Source organism: Leptonychotes weddellii, chromosome 11 (assembly GCF_054177405.1).
Source record: "Leptonychotes weddellii isolate Sample4059 chromosome 11, ASM5417740v2, whole genome shotgun sequence".
Lineage (NCBI taxonomy): Eukaryota > Metazoa > Chordata > Mammalia > Carnivora > Phocidae > Leptonychotes > Leptonychotes weddellii.
In genome coordinates, this window is record NC_138379.1 from 34707723 (window position 1) to 34729825 (window position 22103).

General features: G+C 37.9%; 1 protein-coding gene across 4 annotated transcripts in view; it reads left to right on the plus strand.

Annotated features, from left to right (window-relative positions):
* The window catches only part of UEVLD (UEV and lactate/malate dehyrogenase domains), a 45818-nt gene that overhangs the window by 598 nt on the left and 23117 nt on the right, over positions 1 to 22103 (plus strand). For 2 of the 4 annotated variants that reach the window (XR_014138651.1, XM_081798500.1), the window contains exons 2-7: positions 4758 to 4842; positions 6175 to 6240; positions 11970 to 12133; positions 16448 to 16583; positions 17308 to 17426; positions 21337 to 21439. Coding sequence is in view for 3 of the 4 variants with exons in the window: in XM_081798500.1 (XP_081654626.1) it covers positions 4758 to 4842; positions 6175 to 6240; positions 11970 to 12133; positions 16448 to 16583; positions 17308 to 17426; positions 21337 to 21439 (673 nt within the window). In the remaining variant the exon portion in view is untranslated. Of the gene's footprint in view, positions 1 to 4757; positions 4843 to 5295; positions 5317 to 6174; positions 6241 to 11969; positions 12134 to 16447; positions 16584 to 17307; positions 17427 to 21336; positions 21440 to 22103 lie in introns of those variants that run through there. The other 2 variants (XM_081798498.1, XM_081798499.1) reach the window with 2 other exon arrangements.

Sequence of the window (22103 nt, forward strand, 5' to 3'; positions counted from 1 at the left end):
ATTATCACGTTGTGGAGTAATTATTTTATTTACAATGATTTATTTACTCATGCGGTGTACTCACCGCAGAGACGGTGCTGTTGTGTTCCCTTCCCTAGCACTGTGCCTCACCACAGCGGAGGGGCTAAATCAGTGTGCAGTGAATTAGTGACTTGAGTAGGTATAGGAATGAAAACGGGGCTTGCAGGCCCAGAAGAGATCCTCTTAATGTTTGAAAGGTTGAGCGGGAGGCCTGACCCAGAAGTCTAACCTACATTTCTGGGGCATGACTAGCACCAGTTTCCAGGTTAGTCCGGGCTCTTGGTCCAGGCTCTGATTTCCCACCAGTGTACATTCTGAGGCAACCCCTCTTTCGCTGGCTTTCTAATTAAGTCATTCTTAATGCTTCCTTAAGACTTCTCCATGCAGAAACCATACATGCATGCCATTTTTTTGGATTTGTCTTAGTTGGGGCAATTTGCACATCTGTGCGAGGTTATGAAGCCTCATGACTGAACGTGTTTATTTAATTGATCTGAATGATTTTATCTATTGTGACAGGTATAAATTTTGTAGGAAGAGAAGTATCATGCTTACGACTACACCCTTTGTGTCTCCTCTTCACAGAACCTCTCTATCAAGTTTTTTAATGAGGGGAGCATGATCTGTTGTTCGGTGGGAAGAAGTGTTAAAGTTGAGAGTAGAAAAAGAACTTTATAATTTTTCCCTCATTAGATTAGCATGAATTAAGATAATTTGAAGTGATGTGGAGGATGTGGATGAATGGGACTTTTAAACACTGCTGGTGGTTAAATGGTTATTCAACCATTTTGGAGAACAATTTGGCCTTGTTAATTTGATTATGTGTGATTTATATCCCTTCTACATCTAGGCAGATACCATAGAGAATTCATAGTATATGAAGCAACAGACATTTGCAGAATTATCTATAACTAAAAATTAGAAACAACTCAATGTGCATTAACAGAAAGAAGGATAATTTGTTGTATATTCACACAATGGAAAACATTACTGTGTGGCAGTGAAAATGAGCTGCAACATGCCACAATACAAATGAATCTTAGAAACATTATATTGAGTGAAAAAAATTGGAAGTTAAATGCAAAATTATAATTTTATAAAGCCAACAAAATTAAAATTAAACAACAACTAAACAAGCAATAGTGTGTTGTTTAGGGATACACACGCATGTGTGATAAAACCAGAAGATGAGAGCAGAGGAATGTAAATACATTTTAAAGGGAGGCAGTTGAGTGGGTGAGAGGGGCATTCAGACAGATGTAATGGTATTGGAGGGGTCTGTGCTGTCTAATAGAGTATCCAGTAGCGACAAGTGGCTATTTGTCAGAATTAGATAAAATTAAAAATTGAGTTTCTCAGTCACACCAGCCACATTTTAATTGTCAGTAGGCACATGTGGCTTGTGGCTACTATATTAGATCCCTCACATATAGATCTTTTCCATCATGGCAGAAAGTTTTTTGGACATTACTATTCTGGATCATGTGTGAGCAGGTTGATGCATGGGTGTTTATTCTTCAGAATTAGTGTATATTTGTGTGTGTGTGTGTGTGTATACACATATGTATATATTCTTTAGTTTGTTTTAAATATTAAGTTTAGGGGTGCCTGGGTGGCTCAGTTAAGCGTCTGACTCTTGATTTCAGCTCAGGTCATGATCTCAGGGTTGTGGGATTGAGACCCGTATCAGGCTCCACACTCAGCCTTCATACTCAATGGGGACATCTGCTTGGGATTCTCTCTCTCTCCCTCTCCCCCTGCCCCTACCCCCACCCCCCCGCCCCCCACCCCCGCTTGCACGTGCACATGTGCGCTCTCTGTCTCTAATAAATAAGTATTTTAAAAATATAAATATTAAGTTTAGAAAAATTGTCTGGTTCCCTCATTCCTATTTCAGAAGTACGTGGTTCCCACACCACTAGTTGAATTATCTTGGACAGGTAGCTTAACCTAGATTTGCTCACTCACAGAGTAAGATTGGACTTGATCTGTAAGATATGTTCCAGTTAAGTTTTTTTTTTTTTTTTTAAAGATTTTATTTATTTATTTGAGAGAGCGAGAATGAGAGAGAGTACATGAGAGGGGAGAGGGTCAGAGGGAGAAGCAGGCTCCTCGCCGAGCAGGGAGCCCGATGCAGGACTCGATCCCGGGACTCCAGGATCATGACCTGAGCCGAAGGCAGTCGCCTAACCGACTGAGCCACTCAGGCGCCCTCCAGTTAAGTTTTTTAATGAAATGATGTCACAAAGTATTCCTCAGTGTGTCCTACATTTGAGCATATGTCATGTAAGAGTACTTTTATACACTCTTCCTAAATATAAGTCTACTAAATAAACATAATCTAGCAGATAAAGTTAAAATTTTAATAACTTCTCAATTTTTCAGTGTTACTGACTTTTTTTTTTTTTTTTTTTAAGTAGGCTCCATGCCCAGCATGGAGCCCAACATGGGGCTTGAATTCACAACCCTGAGAGATCAAGACCTGTGCTGAGATCAAGAGTCCAGGGCTTCACCGACTGAGCCACCCAGGCACCCCAGTGTTACTAACTTTTGTGACAGTATAATTGCTTTGGTTTTAGAATCTCCCAGGCCACTTTTCCTCTTTAGTGACATGCCCCGCACCCTTTAAGTACATGGCATAGTCTGAGGCACGTTTCCTTAGAGAATGTTATGTAGACTTCTCTTAGGTGGTATTAGAACAGTAAGGGAATATATGCCTTAATGTTATACTAAGAAGATACTCTGTGTCATATATAGTGCAAATGATGTGAACATTTTTTTCAGGAAAGACAAAATAGGTCTTTTTTCTTTTAGGTGTCAAAAAGGCAAATCACGTATTTGACTAGTAGTGACATTTGGGTATTCAAGCCCCAAGGAAGAGAGCTTTTGCCCTGTTTTGACAAACTTTTATAGCAGTTTTGCAATTAAATCAATTCTGGTGTGTATCCCTATGTAGCCATTAATCACATTCTCACGGGACATTAAAGTTAGAAAAAACAGCTTATAATTTTAAGTAGAAAACAAAATAAAAGTTGTTTTCATTCATAATAAATATTCCAGGTGACAACAGTGTAGCCTTTTGTACATTTGTGGGATGATTTCACTCACTTTTGTTTACACTGAGTCAGGGACCCTGAATCTGGGCCTCATTTCTCCCTGCTGTAGTTAATACTGATTAATTCTTAGTTTCAATGCCCACACCTATGGATCATAATTTCTTTCTGTTTCTACTCTACTCATTTAAGTCTGCCTCTTTGCTAATTCCCATCCAGTCAGCCTACATTTATCAGAGGCATACCCTGTGGGGAGATACAGAGATACAGAGATGAATAGGAGATGATTCCTGCCTTCAAGTTGTTAATAATCATAGGCTTTTTCTTTTGCCAAATTCTTTCCCATCTTAAAATGATCTCCCTTCCCTCTATAATTTTCTGTACCATTCTAGACTCTAATGTGGATTGTAGACAGCTGTTCCTGGAGGCCTTTCTCTAACTTGGATATGCTTTATGTGGATTCTTCATTTCTTGTCTGTACTTACTATTGTATATGTTTTTGTTTAATATCTCACTTTTACATGTGTTAATCGTAAGGTCCTCATACATACCTGTTGAAGTTGGTAGGTGGTGGAGCTATGTCTCCTTTGCAGATGAAAAGCTTAAGGCTCAGAGAGAGAAAACAGAATCTATTAGCAGTTACTCCCCATTTCCTCCCAATCTCCCATAACCCTAGGCACCCACTAATCTACTTTCTGCTTCATGGATTTGCCTATTCTGGATATTTCATATACAAATCATACAATATGTGGCCTTTTGTGTCTGGTTTCTTTCACTTAGCATAACGTTTTCAAGGTTCATCCATGTTGTAGTATGTATCTGTTCTTTATTCTTTTTATGGCTGAATATTCCATTTTATGGATATACACATTGTATTTATCCATTCATCAGTTGATGGACATCTGGCTTGTTTTCCTTTGTTGGCTTTTATGAATAATGCTGCTTTGAACAATCGTGCACACGTTTTTTGTATGGACATATGTTTCCCCTTTTCCTGGTTATATACCTCAGAGTGGAATTCTGGGGTCATACAGTAGCTCTGTGCTTAGTATTTCTGGATGAATGAGGAGGCAATTCACTCACCTGGATGGCAAATCCTTGAATGCTGTCTGTTCTTCCTTTGAAACCAGGATGAAGTACCAGGAGGGTTGGGAGGGAAATTTCAAGGTGTCTCAAGTGAGTGAGGTATTCAAGAATGAGACTTGGATCTCGAGCAATGGTGACGTGGGTGCTCCTGTCCTATTTCTTAAGCCTTCAGGAAGTATTTGGAGGCCGTTTGATTTAGTGATGAAAGGCCCAGGTCCAGAGTTTGAGCTCTGGCTTCACTCCTTAACTTGCTACCTAACTCAGCAAGGCATTTTCATTCTTAGTCTTTGAAGAACTGCCAAACTTTTCCAAAGCAGCTGCACCATTTTCTCACTAACACTGCGGCTTGTGTATACAGGGGTCCTGATTCTCCACATCCTCTACTGTACTTGTTAATTGTCTTTTTTATTATGGCCTGTCTTTTTTTTTTTTACCTACTTCATGGGGTCCTTATTGAAAGGATTAAATCACATACTATTCATGCTCATAAAACTCAGAGCCCAGGGCCTAGTGCAGAGTGTTCTGTTAAAGGTTAATTGTAATTGTTTTGCTGCGTAAAGCTTTATTTTTATTCCATTCTCACTTTTCTCTTTTCAGTACAAGTTCAGAGATCTCACTGTGGAAGAACTAAAGAATGTAAATATGTTTTTCCCACATTTCAGATATTCTATGGACACCTATGGTAAGAATCATAACCCCTCAAAGAGTTTAAATAACTTGCTCAAGTACACAGGAAGTTAGGGATGGAGTCGGGTTTGTACATATGTCTGTCTTGCCCTCCGTTCACATACGGCCTGTTCTTTTAAGTGTCTTTCTTTATCATATAGACTTAAAACGTCATTATACCAGTTAGTTCTTATTCTCATTTCTTCCATTTAGAGAAAGCGAGCCATGATGCCCTTAAACTCTCAAGCTATAGGATGAATACTGTCAATGTCCATTTTATTATTGAAGACATGTCATAATCACTTCTATTTTGGATTTTTGAATAATTTGATTAGACAATGTATATTTATACCTACAGCTTCTCTGCCACATTTCTAAGTTATTCTGTGTCCCTGAGTAATAACCCCTGTTCCACTGCTCTTTTCCATTTTAGTTTTTGCCATGGAATGATCCCTTTACCCACTGTTACCTTTCACTTATATAGTTCAAGGTAAACATTTGTGCTTATGTACCCTTTTGGCCTTGAATTTTCTGTCAGCCTGGTTTCCTCTTTTCCCTTTCTAATAGGTCATCAAATTTATTTAGAATTTTTCCTCCCACCGCCTAAATAGGATAGTTATTGAGGTACTAAGAGGACTACCTTCCGAGGCAGTTGGGTAGTTTGAAACCAGAGGTAGTGTTTTCTGTATTCAGTTCAGAGATGAGGGCATTAATTCTCCACCACTGTATCTCAGTCATTGATGGGTAAGTCGAAGTTTCAGGGACATGAAGGTGTAAAAAAGGTTGAGAATAATCGAGTTAGAGAAACCGAAGAAGATAATTAGTGATCTTCCAAAAAGGTCACTTTAAAAAATAAAGCTAACTTTTTTTCTGATTATAAAGTTATAGTTTGGTATCTGAAAGTGATTATAACTGATTTGTTACACGTGACAATTATTTAATAATATCCCCACATTTTATAATCCTAAACTTCTTAGATGTGTTTTCACATTATCGCATTTGACCCTTATGACAACTTTATGATGCAGCCTTACTATCTTTATTTTATAGACGATGAAACTGAAGGTCAAAGAGATTGAAGTAGCCAAAAGTTGCATGTGTCTGCGTGAGAAAAGTAGGCCTAGAACCTGGGATTTCTATACCAAAGCCCTGTGGGTTTTCAACTGTCCTCTTGGCTTTCTAAGAAAACAATATCTAGTAATTCCCCCTTGTCAACATATTTATAGATTCCTAGATGATGAACTTTAGAAATTATGTGTGCTTCTGTACGTGTGTATGTGCATGCACAAACTTTAATACTGTTTTTTCTACTTTTAAGTACACATTTTGGGGCTCTTTTTTCTTCCAGTGTTCAAAGATAGTTCCCAGAAAGACCTGCTGAATTTCACTGGCACTATTCCTGTGATGTATCAGGGTAAGTGTGGCAGTTGAGAAAATGTGGGTATTTTGTAAAAGAGCCATTAAACAAGAACTTATATTTGTTTAGTTCTATAACGTTCTCAAAGTATTTTCACATGTATATGATCTGTACAGAACCTTACTGGATATAGCAGAATGCTGTTCTGTCTAGTCTGTGGCCTAGATTAATATCAACAAATTCAATTCAGTTCAACAAATACTTACTGGGTGTCAGTTCTGTGCCCACTACTCTGCTACGGGATAATGTACAGAGGAGGGTAAGACAGATGTTGGGGAGGAAGACCTTCCTGTGCCCTTAACTGGACTTAGAATCAAATTGACATTAGACAGATGCAAAGGAGAAATTCAAACTGAATAGGCGTACGTATGGGGGATGCACACAGACATGAGATTCCAAAGACAGTGGGGTAACATGAAGCTTATATGAGCTAAGGAGAGGAGAGGGGCCTGTGGACACAAAAGGGAGAAAGACCATTAGCAAGAAGGAAAAGGAGATGCTTGGAAAAATAAAGGTTGCCCTATTATGCAGATAAGTTTTTTAGGTAAAGGGGAGTTTCTTTTAAGAGCTCTCTTCCTGGTAGAGACTCTTTGTTCCAGTGTAAATATAGGCATTTGAGAGGGAGGCAGAGAGCTTTTCCTCCATCTGCTGGGTTTCGATTACTTTTAACTCAAGATAATCTTTATGCCAAAGTGCCCATCTTGGGCAACCTGCCCTGGGCCCCTACACAGACATAGGCCTGCTCTTAGGGAGAGTTCTTGTTGCTTTCCATAGCAAAATGCAAGGATCACACCTTTTTCTCCATTACATCAATGTTTTGTTCCTCTCCCTTTCCGCCTGTATGATGTCCCCATTCTATGGGTGAAACTGAATCTTAGCCTAGTCAAGTGATTTACCTAAGACCACACAGCGGTATCAGGCTATAACTTGAAACTCCAGTAGGAAATTTGGGGCCATGACAGCTCAAAGAAAGCAACATATTTTCAGGTGGCCTGACAGGTTAAAATAATTGTTTGCCCCAAAAAACAAACAAAAAATCACTAGCTCCCCTATACTTAACTCTTCCTATTTGTCCAGACCTACTTCTATCAGTGTTCAACAGGACTAACCTTTCAGATAGGTATCATCATAGGTGATTGCTTATATAGTATGATGTAAAGAACACCAGCGAAGCATTGGTTCTAATATACTTCTCTGAAGGGGTTCCCTGAAATTCCACAACTAAAAATTTATTCCTCTTTTAAAATGCAAATAATCCCAGGAAGGATATTATCCAAAATCACTAATACACTGTGCTGTGTTTATAGAAAATGCTTGATAAATATTTCTTGAATGGTTGAGTTTGTTTATTTGATTACTAATAAGTGAATTTGCTGGGCATACGAGAGGAGGCGCCCTGAAAAAAGGGCTGAGGAGGATCTGAAAACAAATGGTGAGAGAACAGTGGAGTTTGCTCCTTTACAAAAGATTCAGTGGGAATACACTGCTCAAAAGACACCAAGAAGCTAAATTTCGGGGGACTTTTTTCAAAATAGGTGCTTCATTACAGTAGTCCCTAGACTGTTACAAACCCTTCTTAATTTCTTCCCCTCCATGATGACTCATTGGCCGGGGTGCACTCATGTTTTATTCTGCCTCTGTTCATGTCCCACCATGACATCTCCTTTGGCACAGGAAATGCATAGGAATTCAGTTTGGTTTTTATACATAGGAATGTGGTTGGAGATGAAAGTAGATTACAGTGAGCTCTGCAGAAATTGCAGAACTGATTTTTATTTTCCTCCTTGCTCCTCTCCTGCCAAGCTCTCAGACTCTTTTCTGGCTGCCTAGAGAACCTTACTCAGACCTGTTTCCCATTACTTGTGTTCTCCATTTACTATGATTAGATGCTAGAGAGAGAGAGAGAATTATTGCCCACCCCAATGATTGATTGGTTGATTGATTCATTCCCAACTCTTACCCACCCCAATGATGTCAAGGGTAGTTACATCTTAACAGAGAAGCTCATGAATTTAAGTGAATCACTGCTTAGTAGCATTTCAGTTTGAAGGACAGTGTGGGGAAGTAAGAGGAGGGCATAAAACTTTATTTTATTTTGAACTTATTTTAATATGATTGGTATGATGCCCCTCATTGGCATTCTGCATCTCCAAGAGCCAACGAGTTATTTCATTGCTTCTTACGCTGGGTCTTCCAAGGTAGTAACGGTACCTGCAGTACCTTTATTTTTGCAGTACCCTCTTTTTTTTCTTTGCTTTTGAGTAGAATTATATCAATTCAGTGTGATCCACACTATTTATTTCCTGCTGATCAAAAGGTCAGAATGTATTAGCTTTCTCATCTGTAAAATGGTACAATAATAGAGCCTCACTCTAGAACTATGAGGATTAAATGAATTACTATAAATAAGCTCTTGGCATAATGCCTGGCACATAATAGAAGCTTAATAAATGTTGACCGTGATTATTTGTCTGCCTATATTTCTTCCAGTTCCTAGTTTTATTAGTATAATAATATATACTCATGCTAAATAAAGTAAACAATTGAGAAAGGATGAAGTTAAGCTTGTAACTAACTTCCCACCCAGTCCTGTTTCCCTGATGAATCTTCCGTTGATATTTCCTTACGTATACCTGCTGACATTTTCTAGATTATTTCTTATTATCTCTCCAAGATTGTGTCAAGGTTGTGATGACACTTTTTCTTCATCCATTCATTCTTTAGAGATGTGTATTCATCTTAATAAGATGATACCCATCTGAACTTTATTTACAGCTAACTTAAATTATATATATATATATATTTTTTAAAGATTTTATTTATTTATTTGACAGAGACAGAGAGAGCGGGAACACAAGCAGGGGGAGTGGGAGAGGGAGAAGCAGGCCCCCCGCCGAGCAGGGAGCCCGATGCGGGACTCGATCCCAGGATCCTGGGATCATGACCTGAGCCGAAGGCAGACGCTTAACGGCTGAGCCACCCAGGCGCCCCCTAACTTAAATTATATTTTTATGATGTAATTACTTGAGATCTGAGGACTCTTCCAGGAGTTCTGACTCTTTGGTGATGAATTACTGAAAGCTAAATGGGCAGGGTAGGAGGCAGGGCATTTGCTGACAGAAAAGAATGGGAAAGAAGGAAGGAAGGACGAGAACAGAACGCCAGTAGTGAATCTTACCAGTTAGACACGGGAATCAGGCTCACCAGTTGCTTTGCCAAGCATGGGCTATTAAAATGCATGGACGCTGCTGGGGAGGGGCATTGAGGGAGGCAGCAGATCCTTGATCAATTAGAAAGATACCATCAATAGACATTTCTTTCCTTTTCTTTAATGTGTAGTGATTAACACAAAGTGGCACCATCAGGATCTGGCCTACTACAACTATATTATGAAACAAAAAAATTTGCATGGCCTAGAACAGTGGCTTTCAAATGTTTTGATTGTGATGCACAATAAATACTTTTATATACACAGCTAGCATACACATGCGTGCGTGCACACACACACACATTATAAGCATATATATATGAAACACCATACTACCTGTCATATATTTTATTTTATTTTCAATTCCATTTTAAGATATTGTTTGCAGCCCACTAACTTAATTTTGTGACCTAATTATCATGACCACAATTTGAAAAACACTACTCTAGAGAGTATATAATATTCGACAGAGTAACTACTTCTGGAGTAATTTGATGGTGTGTCTCAGTACCTGTCAGTCACTTTGTGGTGCTATGATCACATGACTTTATAATCATAGAATTATCTTTGGATCAATTGCTATGCCTATACCGAAATTGTAAATTCTTAGACACTATGGTGACGAATGTTAACTAGACTTATTGTAGTAATCATTTTGTAATATATACAAATATCAAGTCATTACATTATACAATGAAACTAATATGTTATATGTCAATTGTATCTCAATTTAAAAAATTGTTTTAAGACTTAGACAAAAGTAGAAGAGGAGTGTGGTTTTGAGAACTACTGATATAAAATAATAGACCCACAAGTATTAGGATGTTTCTATAATGTACTGATTTTCAGTCCTACCTGCACATTAGAATTACATGGGAAGCTTTTAAAAAATGTTATCCACACCCCATCCCATTGAATCAGAAACTTTGGGTGAGTGGCCTGGATACTGGTATGTTTCCAAGTTTCTTAAGTGCTTCTAATGTGAGAAAGGGCTGAGTATCCTTGTATCTTTAGAGGAGGAAGCAAGATGAGAAAAGTAGCTGTCAGTGGAAGGAAGATTTCCTTAGTAGGAAAAGGACTGCAGTGGAAAATAAAACTTTTTATTTAGACCTGGCCTATTTCCAAAATGGGTTTGAGGTACATTGCAAAAATTGCCAACCCTTCATGGTACTTACCATGTCATGTACTGTTCTAGGAATTTTACATACCTTAACTAATTTCATCCTCACAACAACCCTATGGGGTAGGAGGTATTATTTCCATTTTATAGAGGAAGGAATTGAGGCACAGAGAAGTTAAGGAACCTGCCTAAAATCATATAGCTAGTCATGGGTGAAACTAGGATTTGAACCTAGGCATTCTTGCTCCTGAACAGCTGTATTCATAAATACAGGGATGAAAGACACGCAGTAAGACTATGAAAGCAGGAATGACTATCAGGAAATACAGTAGAACAGCTAAGGTAATTGATCAGATTTCTAGTTTAAGTTTAGTTTTTACACTTTTATTAGGTTTAGCTTTTGGCTTCCTGGCATCCAGGGCCGTCAGAGATTTTTGCTCTTGGTAGGCATGATACGTGTAGGTGGTTAGCACTGGAAGAGCACGCACTCAAGTTTCTGGCTCTCAGTACGCTGAAATTTAAGAACCCCTGGACGAGGTCACTGTTAGGGTTATTTTCAGCTCCAAGTTCTATGTATCTAACCCAGCTCATTTGCACTTAATGAGCAACCTGAGAGTCAGTATCAAATGTATTGAATTCATCTTTGTTGATTCATTCATTTTTCATTTGTTTATTCATTCACTCTTATTTATATAAGAAACCTTTATTGTCAGCCAGTATGTTAGGCACTCTACTTGGTGCCGGGGTTATAGAGATGAAAAATACATAATCCTCTGGAAGTTTACAATGTGAAAGGAAGCATAGACCTGTAGGCAAATCACTTCAATGCAGAATAAGTATAAAAATAGAAGTGTCCACTACCTTTCAAGAAAGGTGCGATAGCTCTGCTTGGGTGGAGCAAAGAAAGTTACATCAAGAAGATGCTGTATCCCGGGCGCCTGGGTGGCTCAGTTGGTTAAGCAACTGCCTTCGGCTCAGGTCATGATCCTGGAATCCCGGGATCGAGTCCCACATCGGGCTCCCTGCTCAGCGAGGAGCTTGCTTCTCCCTCTGACCCTCCCCCCTCTCATGTACTCTCTCTCATTCTCACTCTCAAATAAATAAATAAAATCTTTAAAGAAAAAAAAAAGAAGAAGATGCTGTATCCCAAATTCCTGGCACAGTAGGTCCTGTAAATATTTATTAAATTGAATTGGATGAGCTGGTCATTGTCTTAAATTTCTTCAAGTGTTATGCTGGTGCTTTAATGGGAACATGAAAATGGAGAAGTAGGCCTTGATCTATATAAATCCTTTATATATACACTTGACTACATATCTTAAAATGCCACCTAGCTATACAGATATAATGTGTATGCTTCATCATTGTTTGAAAATGTGTTTACTTTGTCTCACATAGGTAATACATATAACATACCAATTCGTTTGTGGATTTTGGATTCCCACCCTTTTGCTCCCCCCATTTGCTTCTTAAAGCCAACTGCAAATATGGGAATCTCAGTTGGAAAACATGTGGATGCTCAAGGCAGAATATACTTGCCCTATCTTCAAAACTGGAGCCATGTAAGATCAATTTGGATTTTCTTTTAAAAGTTTTTATTTTTCTGATTATTTATCCTAATGGTACAAATAAGTTACTGAATTTTCTTTCAATGGTATTCCTCATATGGACTTTAAAAGTAGTTTGAAATTGAGCTCCCTGGAATCACCCAAGTTCCAGAACCCCAATGACAGACCGCAGCCTGCATGAAGTGCTCTCTCCAGGTCTGGAGCCAACTACTATTTGCTCCCTCTCTTCTGATAGTTGTTCAGTACTTGATAAGCACATGAAAAGTTACTAGCAAGATATTGGACATTATCTACTAGTCCCTCCTTCTTAAAGATTTTTATGTAATATATGTATTTATTTGTAGTTTTGCCTGGTTTTGACCTTTATGTAAATTGAATCATACTGTATATAATCTTCTGTTACAAATTTTGTTTTAACTCAGCATTAAGTTTTAAAAATTCATTCACGATGATTTATGTAACCAGTTTATTTGCTTTACAAGTTCTCACATGCAATTTTATTTATTTATTTATTTTTTATTTTTTTTTAAAGATTTTATTTATTTATTTGACAGAGAGAGACACAGCGAGAGAGGGAACATAAGCAGGGGGAGTGGGAGAGGGAGAAGCAGGCTTCCCGCCGATCAGGGAGCCCGATGTGGGACTCGATCCCAGAATCCTGGGATCATGACCTGAGCCGAAGGCAGACGCTTAACGACTGAGCCACCCAGGCGCCCCTCACATGCAATTTTATTATCTGTACTTTTCATCTACCATTATTTTGAGCACTTCTCATTTTAAACAGTATTTCAAAATACATGGTCTTTAATTGGTTGCCTGATGATCTCGCATAAAAATATTGGCATAATGTATTTACAAATTGATCTGTTAGATATTTAATGATGAGCATCCTTAAAGATAAATATATATAAACATAAATGTGTATATATTATAAATCTTCAATAATTTCCTAATGATAAATCTCTAGGAATGGAATTGTTGGATCAAAATTTATAAATATTTTGAAGGCTATTCTTATATATTGCCAAATTGGCCTCCAAAAGGTAGACAAAATGTATCTCTACCATCACTTGAAATCAGTGTAGAATCCCTGTTCTGTAGTACCCTTGTTCTCACAGAAGGTACTATCATTAAAGCAAAACAAACCCTTGCTTCTCTCTATATATTTACTTAGAAGGATGTAGAGTATGTTCTCCTTTTTGTAAAAATTAAGATTTTTATGAAAGGATAATTTAGAATATATTTCTACGTATCCAGGAGGTTGTAGGACAGGAGGACCAGGAACCCCTAAATGAGACCAGGGATATGTCAAGAGTCAAGTGAGGTTGGAGTAAAGAAAGGATGGTGTTAGGATTACAACTTTTTATTTTATATACATCCCGCAAAAAGGTGTGCAATTATGGACATGTTTTATTTTGTCTTTATACTTTTCCATATTTTTCCATATATATAAAACCTTTAAAAAGAAGAAAAAAAGAAATACAAAAAGAAGGGATGCACACCAGGTGGTTGGTAGTGGAGGTTAGGTGGAGGAACACTGACCTTTTACTTTTATGAATTTGTGCGTCATTTGCATTATTTGGTGATTTTAATAAATAAGATTGCCAGTTAAATGTGCTAAATAGGGCATAAAAAATTTGTCATTTGGAGGGACAAAAATGATATCTTAATGTTTAGTTTTTTGACTATTTGAGAAATTCAAATCTTTTTCATATGTCAGTCGATTTATGTATGCTCTAATTATCTCCTTCATCCATTTTTACCCTTTTTTTTTTTTTAAGCTATCCTCAAACAGTATTTTGACATCTGTGCCCTGTTGTGGGAATTCATTTTTCCTGTTTCCTCTTTCTGGTTTTCACTGGCATCTCTTTTCATAGTTTTGTTTCTATAGTAAATACTCAGAGGTAGTCCTATAGTCTAGTTGAGGTTATGCTTTATTTTAGTTTAAACAGTATTGATTTCATTTTACTATTTTGAGCCTCTTTATTATAAGCTAAAACAGGGGCACCTGGGTGGCTCAGTCATTAAGCGTCTGCCTTCAGCTCAGGTCATGATCCCAGGGTCCTGGGATCAAGCCCCGCATCGGGCTCCCTGCTCCGCGGGAAGCCTGTTTCTCCCTCTCCCACTCCCCCTGCTTGTGTTCTCTCTCTCACTGTGTCTCTCTCTGTCTAATAAAAAATCTTAAAAAAAAAAAAAAGCTAAAACAATTTTTTTTAAACTAGAACTAGTCTTAAGAAGACAATACATTATTTAAATTGCCCTATTTAAAAGTACCACAGTAACTTTAAATTGCTCATGCAGTTGGAATTATAATTACGTAGTAGAATTACATAGAATTTTGGAGCTGGAAGAAATCTAGAGGCTGTCTAGGCCAAGGATTACAGACGTTTTCCCCAAGAGATTCAATGTGCTGTGTTAGACCTACAGAATTTTGTTGAACAGCAAAGTGGTTTTGTTTTGCTTTGTTTTGTTTTGTTCTTAATATGAATCTGAATGCCTATATGTATACTCTTTCCAATTTGCTACAATAACCATCTCCCTAAATTTTCTTATACTTGACAACTTCACACATTATTATCTGCTTGGTCTTTAAAAGTGTTTGAGGGGCGCCTGGGTGGCTCAGATGGTTGGGCGTCTGCCTTCGGCTCAGGTCATGATCCTAGGGTCCTGGGATCGAGTCCCGCATCGGGCTCCCTGCTAGGCGGGGAGCCTGCTTCTCCCTCTGCCTCTGCCTCTCTCTCTCTCTCTGACTTTCATGAATAAATAAATAAAACATTAAAAAATAAAAATAAAAAAATAAAAGTGTTTGAGTTTTTGATCCTAATAGCTTCATCCTCTTAATTTATAAATAGTGAAACTCAGACTCTTGAGAAATTAAGCACTTTTTAAAATGAGCAAACTATTGAATATTTTTAATAGTAATAATAAATATTTTACACTCACAGCATATAGGTTGCATGCATTTGTTTCCCCTAACAGCCACTTGGGATTTATTATTCATATTATACTGCTGATAACACTGAAGCTCAGAGAGGTTAAGTGGATTTCACTACGGTTGTTTAATAAATTAAAAGAAACAGTACTGGATTAGATAATATTTTATCAGTGTTACTTTTCTGATTTGATAATGCTTATATAGGAGAATGTCTGGTTTTTTGTTTTTTGGGGTTTTTGGGTTTTTTTTTTTGCAGATTTTATTTATTTTGAGAGAGAGACAGAGAGAGAGAACACATGCACACGTGAAGCAGGAGGAGGGGCAGAGGCAGAGGGAGATAGAGAATCTCAAGCAGACTCCACCCCAAGTGTGGAGCCCAGCACAGGGCTTGATCCCAGGACCCTGAGATCACAAACTGAGCAGAAACCAAGAGTCAAACGCTCAACCGACTGAGCCACCCAGGCACCCCTGTTTTGTTTTTTCTTTTTTTTTTTTTTAAATGTTTTATTTATTTATTCATGAGAGGCAGAGAAGCAGAGGCAGAGGGAGAGGGAGAAGCAGGCTCCCCACCTAGCAGGGAGCCCGATGCGGGACTCGATCCCAGAATCCTGGGATCATGACCTGAGCCAAAGGCAGACGCTTAACCATCTGAGCCACCCAGGCGCCCTTGTTTTTTCTTTTAGGAAATATACACTAAAGTATTTGGGGTGAAAAGGTATTAGATCTGCAATTTATTCTCAGTTGGTTCAGAAAAATATAGAGAGGGAAGGAGACTGAGAAAATATATGTGCTAAAATGTTAACATTTAAAAATTTTTTGTACTTCTTTTTGCAACTTTTCTATAAGTCTGAAATTATTTCAAAATAAAAAAAAATCAAAAAAAGAGAGACAGTTCCTGAACGTAGGTACTTTGCCAAAAGCACATTCATGTTACTTTCCCATCTTTTGGAGATGTGGATTAGCATTTCTCTAATTTTCAGTTTAAAGAATTAAGTAATTTTTCAGTTAAAAGTATTATGTAATTTGGGGGTGCCTGGGTGGCTCAGTCGTTAAGCGTCTGCCTTCGGCTCAGGTCATGATCCCGGGGTCCTGGGATTGAGCCCCACATCGGGCTCCCTGCTCAGCAGGAAGCCTGCTTCTCCCTCTCCCACTCCTCCTGCTTGTGTTCCTGCTCTCACTATCTCTCTCTGTCAAATAAATAAATAAAATCTTTAAAAAAAAAAAAAAGCATTATGTAATTTGTATGGTAGTTTTCAAAAAATAAGAGCATAATGCAAAACTTTCTTTTGGTTAACTTGGTAACAATATATAGGTTAACAAGGCAGTATTCTTTAGAAAAATTTTTGCGTAACTTTTCCCTTTGTATTCTGCAGCCTAAATCTGTCATTGTTGGACTAATTAAAGAAATGATTGCCAAGTTTCAAGAGGAACTTCCCCTGTATTCTCTACCGTCATCTGATGAGGCACGGCAGGTAGACTTGCTAGCCTATATTGCAAAAATCACTGAAGGTTTGTATTTTTGTTGATCAGAGTTATGAACTTACAATTTCTCACTAATATCCTTTATTCTCTGCTACTGGATTTCTGTAAATAAATATATTCATGTATCTGTACCTATCTGTGTTGAATCAAAAATCCTATACGTCTATCATAGGGTGTTACCATACAGTTCCAATAATTGTAGTTTCTTAAAATGGAAAAGATTACTCTTACACTGACAGATAAAATAATTTGGTGTTTTGCTCAAAATCACTTGATATGATGATCCCAAACCTTTTTCATTATATGTTTATGTGGCTTTTTGCCTCATTCAGTAAATATATTGGATCAGAAAATTTGTGATTCTCATGTTTCTCATTGAGGATAAAGCAAAATATCCATGCTTATAAAATTCAGTAAGGTGTTAAACATTTTTGCATTAATAGAACAGAGTGGTAAGAATCAGAATGTTTTTCAGGATTATGGAAATTCTATTTTTTAGTCTTATATAATATGTTTTAATTGTTTAGAAAGATATTTTCTTTTTAAAGGGGTAGTCTCTATTTAGTAGAATATTTACTGAGATTCCTGTCTGTCTTGCTTGTCACTTGTTCACATATTTTTGAGTGCTTCTTCTGGACTAGCACCATGTTTTCTGTCCAAGTGATTGAAGGTTGGTGTATTTTTTTAAGATGCTAAAAAAGATTTTTGATATTATTTCAAAATTCTCATGGCAATGCACTTTTATTTCTAGGTGTCTCAGACATGAATTCAAAGAACTGGGTAAATCACGAGCATAAAACAGTCAATAAAATTACTGTGGTTGGAGGTGGAGAACTAGGTATTGCTTGCACATTAGCAATCTCAGCAAAGGTATGTAAGCATCGTGCTTATACATCCATCTATCATGTTGCTACACTTTCAGGCAGTTTATGTTTAACATACAAGAAATGATGGCTTCATTTTGTCTTGTGGAAAAACCTCATTTTGCCTTAAAATATATTTAGTAAGTTGGCAAAAAAAAAACTGAAAGCTCTCATTAGGGATATTGCTTCTTAATTAGTACGTGGTCATGGAATAGGCTTTAAAAAAGAGATTTGAACAATGGGCTCATCATCCTATTCCAAGGGAAACCTCAACGTGACATTTATCTGACTTAGTCACCAATTCCTTTGTGTTTTCTGAGTCATGCCGCTTTAATTAAGCTCTTATTTAATATAATACTTAATTTTAGCTCTTTCTAAAATTAACTTTTTTTTCTTAAAAATTGCCTTTTCTTGTGTAATTACTCCACTTTCTCTTAGGACCATAGTTTCTAAATTGATATATTTTTTTTATTCTTATGTTAATCCCCATACATTACATCATTAGTTTTAGATGTATCTAAATTGATATTTTACACTAGTTTGAAATTTGTTTATTTTTCCATCAGTCCTTTTTACTAGATCTTCTGTATATAAATTATTTTCAGAAAGGCTTAAATTCCCTTCCAGAGAGGTTCAAAAGACCTTCCAGGGTCCCAGTATCATCGTAACAGCATGTCTGTGTCTTTTCAGGGATGTAGCCCAGAGTGGAATAGCTGTCCCTCTCTGTTTATTTGGTAGCGGGCATTTTGTTTTTTTCTTTTCTATTAAAATCTGATTGTTTGTCAGGCTCCTGGGTGGCTCAGTCGGTTAAGCATCTGCCTTCAGCTCCAGTCATGATCCCAGGGTCCTAGGATCTAGTGCCGCATCAGGCTCCCTGCTCATTGGAGAGCCTGCTTCTGCCTCTGCCTCTGCCCCTGCTTGTGCTCTCTCTCTCTCGCTCTCTCAAATAAATAAATAAGATCTTTAAAAAATTTTTGTCACCTAAACTCTTCCCTTTTTATTTCAGACTCACATATGTCTTAGGGATAGGTTGTACTTTAGTAAATAATTAAATTGTATCCAGGGAGCTAGAAAATTTTAAAAGCTGGCTGCACAGAACAACATATACTAACTTTTGACTTCATTTCATTTCCTCCACTTTCCATCTGAATACACAAATCCCTCTTAATTGGAGTTTGAATTGTTTTCAGTTCCTTTGTTACTAAACAGAATGATTCCATAAACATTGCTTCACAAGTTGCTTATTTTCTCCTCTGAATTTTCTTTTAAGTGTACATAATCTCGAAAACAGTACTAGTGTGGGGGCGCCTGGATGGCTCAGTTGGTTGAGCGTCTGCCTTCAGCTCAGGTCATGATCCCAGGGTCCTGGGATCGAGTCCCGCATTGGGCTCCCTGCTCAGGGTGGAGCCTGCTTCTCCCTCTCTCTCTGCCTGCCACTCCCCCTGCTTGTGCTCGCTCTCTCTCTAATAAATAAAATCTTAAAAAAAAAAAAACCCAATACTGGTGAATCAGAGGGTATGAATGGTCTTTATGGTACTTACTACATATTGCTAGATTGTGCTTCAGAAAGGCAGAATTAATTTATGCTGCTAATAACAGTATGCACATCAATCTGGTTTTTCACATCCCTAACAGTACTGAATTTTATCAATTTTGTTTGGTTTTGGTTAAGTACAAGAAATCCCCTTAAAGTCATGTTTCTTTAACAGTTGGAAGGGTCTCACTGTCAGTATTCTTTTGTCTGTAAACTGTCTAAATGGAAATTTTTTTCCATTTTTCCTTGTAAGCATTAGTATTTTGATGCAAGATACAATATATCAAATATTATGATACAGTAGTAGCCATAATGGTGTCGGTAGAAGTGGTGGTGGCAGCAGCAGTAACTGACCTTTGCTGAATGCTTACTAGGTGCCAGGCACTCCGCTAAACGACTTGACTAATTTTTACTAAGTTTTACCTAACCCTATATGTTAGGTACTATCATTACTGCCATTTTACAAATGAAGAAATCAAGGCAGAGGGAGGTTATGCAACTTGCCCAAAGTCACACTGTTAATAAATGGAGGCAGGATTTGAAGTGAGGCAGTCTGTTTACAGAGCCTGTATTCTAAGTCTTTACTGCTCAGCGTGTGGCTTTCAGACCAGCAGCACCGGCCATATCTGAGATCTTACTAGACTTGTATTTTCTAAGGCCCCACCCCAGACCTGCGGAAGCAAATCTGCATTTTAACACAACCCCTGGTGTTCCGTGTGCTGTACTGATCTATTAAATGGTGATCCCTTCAAGCTTGGGAAGTTCTGCTGTAAACCACTATGTTACACTGCCTCATTATCGCTGTTGTCCTTACGGATGGACATTTAGGTCATTTCTAGTCTTTTGAATCTCCTTATACGCATTGTATCACGTTACACATGTACTAATAAACTTATAGGAAAATTTCTATAAGTGAGATAAGTGGATTAAAGGAATTACTGTGTTTTTAAATTTTGATAGAACTTGTCAAATTATCCCCCATATCAATTGTACCAGTTTATGCTCATACCCGCAGTGTGTAAGAATGCAGTTTTTCCCACACTACTGTTGTTTAACTTTTGGATCTTCGTGTGTCTCATAAATAAAAAGGTAACTCATAGTTGTCTTTGCATTTCTCTTTGAGTGTAGTTGACAATAATAAAGTTAATAGGTACAATTTAGAGAGGACTTCCCTCTGCCAGCTTTGGGTCACATATTAATCCTCATAACCCCATGAAGTAAAGCCAAGTTCAGTGACTTGCCTAGCGTCACAGAGTGTAGCTCAGTTGTTTTCTTTTGTACTTTCTGCCTGATGGTCTGGTAAATCCCTGGGTACTCTTGCCTTTGCACACTAATATAGGAAAGATCCTCACACTGCTTACCACTTTAGAAAAAGACCTTCTGGGTGCCTGGGTGGCTCAGTTGGTTAACCGACTGCCTTCAGCTCAGGTCATGATTCAGGGGGTCCTGGGATCGAGCCCCACATCGGGCTCTGTGCTCCATGGGAAGCCTGCTTCTCCCTCTCCCACCCCCCCCGCTTGTGTTCCCTCTCTCTCTCTCTCATTCTATTAAATAAATAAATAAAATCTTTAAAAAGAAAAAGACCTTCCACAAAGGTAACTTGACTTGGAGGAGTTTCTATGCTGTCATTAGCCCATGGGACCCAGGGAGCCATCTACAGGCATGCGGAGTGTTTTCCATGAGATCTCTGGGGAAAGTGCTACATGATAATAGGATTTTATTTTAGATTTATGGCTATTATCCTTTTTAAATTTTTTTTTTTAAAGATTTATTTGAGAGAGAGAGCAGGAGCAAGAGAGAGCACAAGCAGGGGAAGGCAGAGGGGCAGAGGGAGAGGGAGAAGCAGGCTCCCTCCCAGGACCCTGGGATCATGACCTGGGCCGAAGGCAGATGTTTAACCAACTGAGCCACCCAGGCACCCCTATTATCCTTTTTTTTTTAAAGAGAAACTTGGCATTGGTGTTGACTTTCATGCTAGAAGTGAGGCACTAAAATAGAGCAAAAATCACTCTAAGTACTTTCAGGATGGAAATTATGACATCAAAATGAAAACATAAACTCAAGAACAACAGCAAATGTATTAAGTACACCAGCTCATCCTTATTACTCATTGTCCCATCAAAGGAAATCTGCAGTCTGTGACTTCTGAGTTAAGTCCTGCTAGATCCCAATTTTCAGTCAAGCCTAAAGGGTCACATGACTCAAGTTCACAGTAATTTCTTGATTGCGTGTCCTTTTATTGCTATTGTATTACTTTTCCTTCATAAGACAGCACATGAGGCCTGTGCATTCTACTTTAGCTTCACTTCTGAATGAATTTAAATTGAGTAACTGGCTGTGTTTGCATAATGCTATATATTCTTTTTCTTATTTTACTGTACAGGGCGTTGCAGACAGACTGGTCCTCTTGGACCTCTCAGAAGAAACAAAAGGAGGGGTGATGGACCTTGACATCTTTAGCCTGCCTAATGTGGAGATCAGCAGAGGTATGGTTATTCTGCTTAAAAGATGTTTGCCTCATTTGTTCTTGTATTTGAGTCCTAGAATTTTTTTTAATGCACTTTTTTTTTTTTTAGAACAGTTTTAAGTTCACAAGCAACTTTGAGCAGAAGGTTTCCTGTATATATCCCTTATCCCTGCACACGGACAGCCTCCCCCATTATCAGTATTCCCCACCAGAGTGGCACAGTTGATGAACCTACCTTGACACATCACTATCATCCAAAATCCATAGTTTACATTACGGTTCACTCTTGCTGTTGTACATTCTGTGGGTATGGACAAATCTATAATGACACGTATTTACCATTATAGTATCTTTCACTACCCCAAAAATCCTCTGTGTTCTGCCTTGAGTCATGGAATTTTAATGCTAAAAAGCACATTAAAGATCACCTAGTCCAAGTTCCTCATTTTGCTTATTGGGAAACTAAGATTCAAATAAATAAAGTGACTTACCCAAAGTCATACGAGATTGTAATTGATTACATTAACAAGAGTCAAATGAGCAGAGAACATTCTGATTGGTCAGAAGGATTTATTCTGTCTTTGACTTATACTGTAGTATAGATTTGTTTTCTTTGATTGCTTCCATTCTCATAATATATTGGTTAAGAGCACTGGTTTTAGAGTTAGATAGGGGGTTGCATC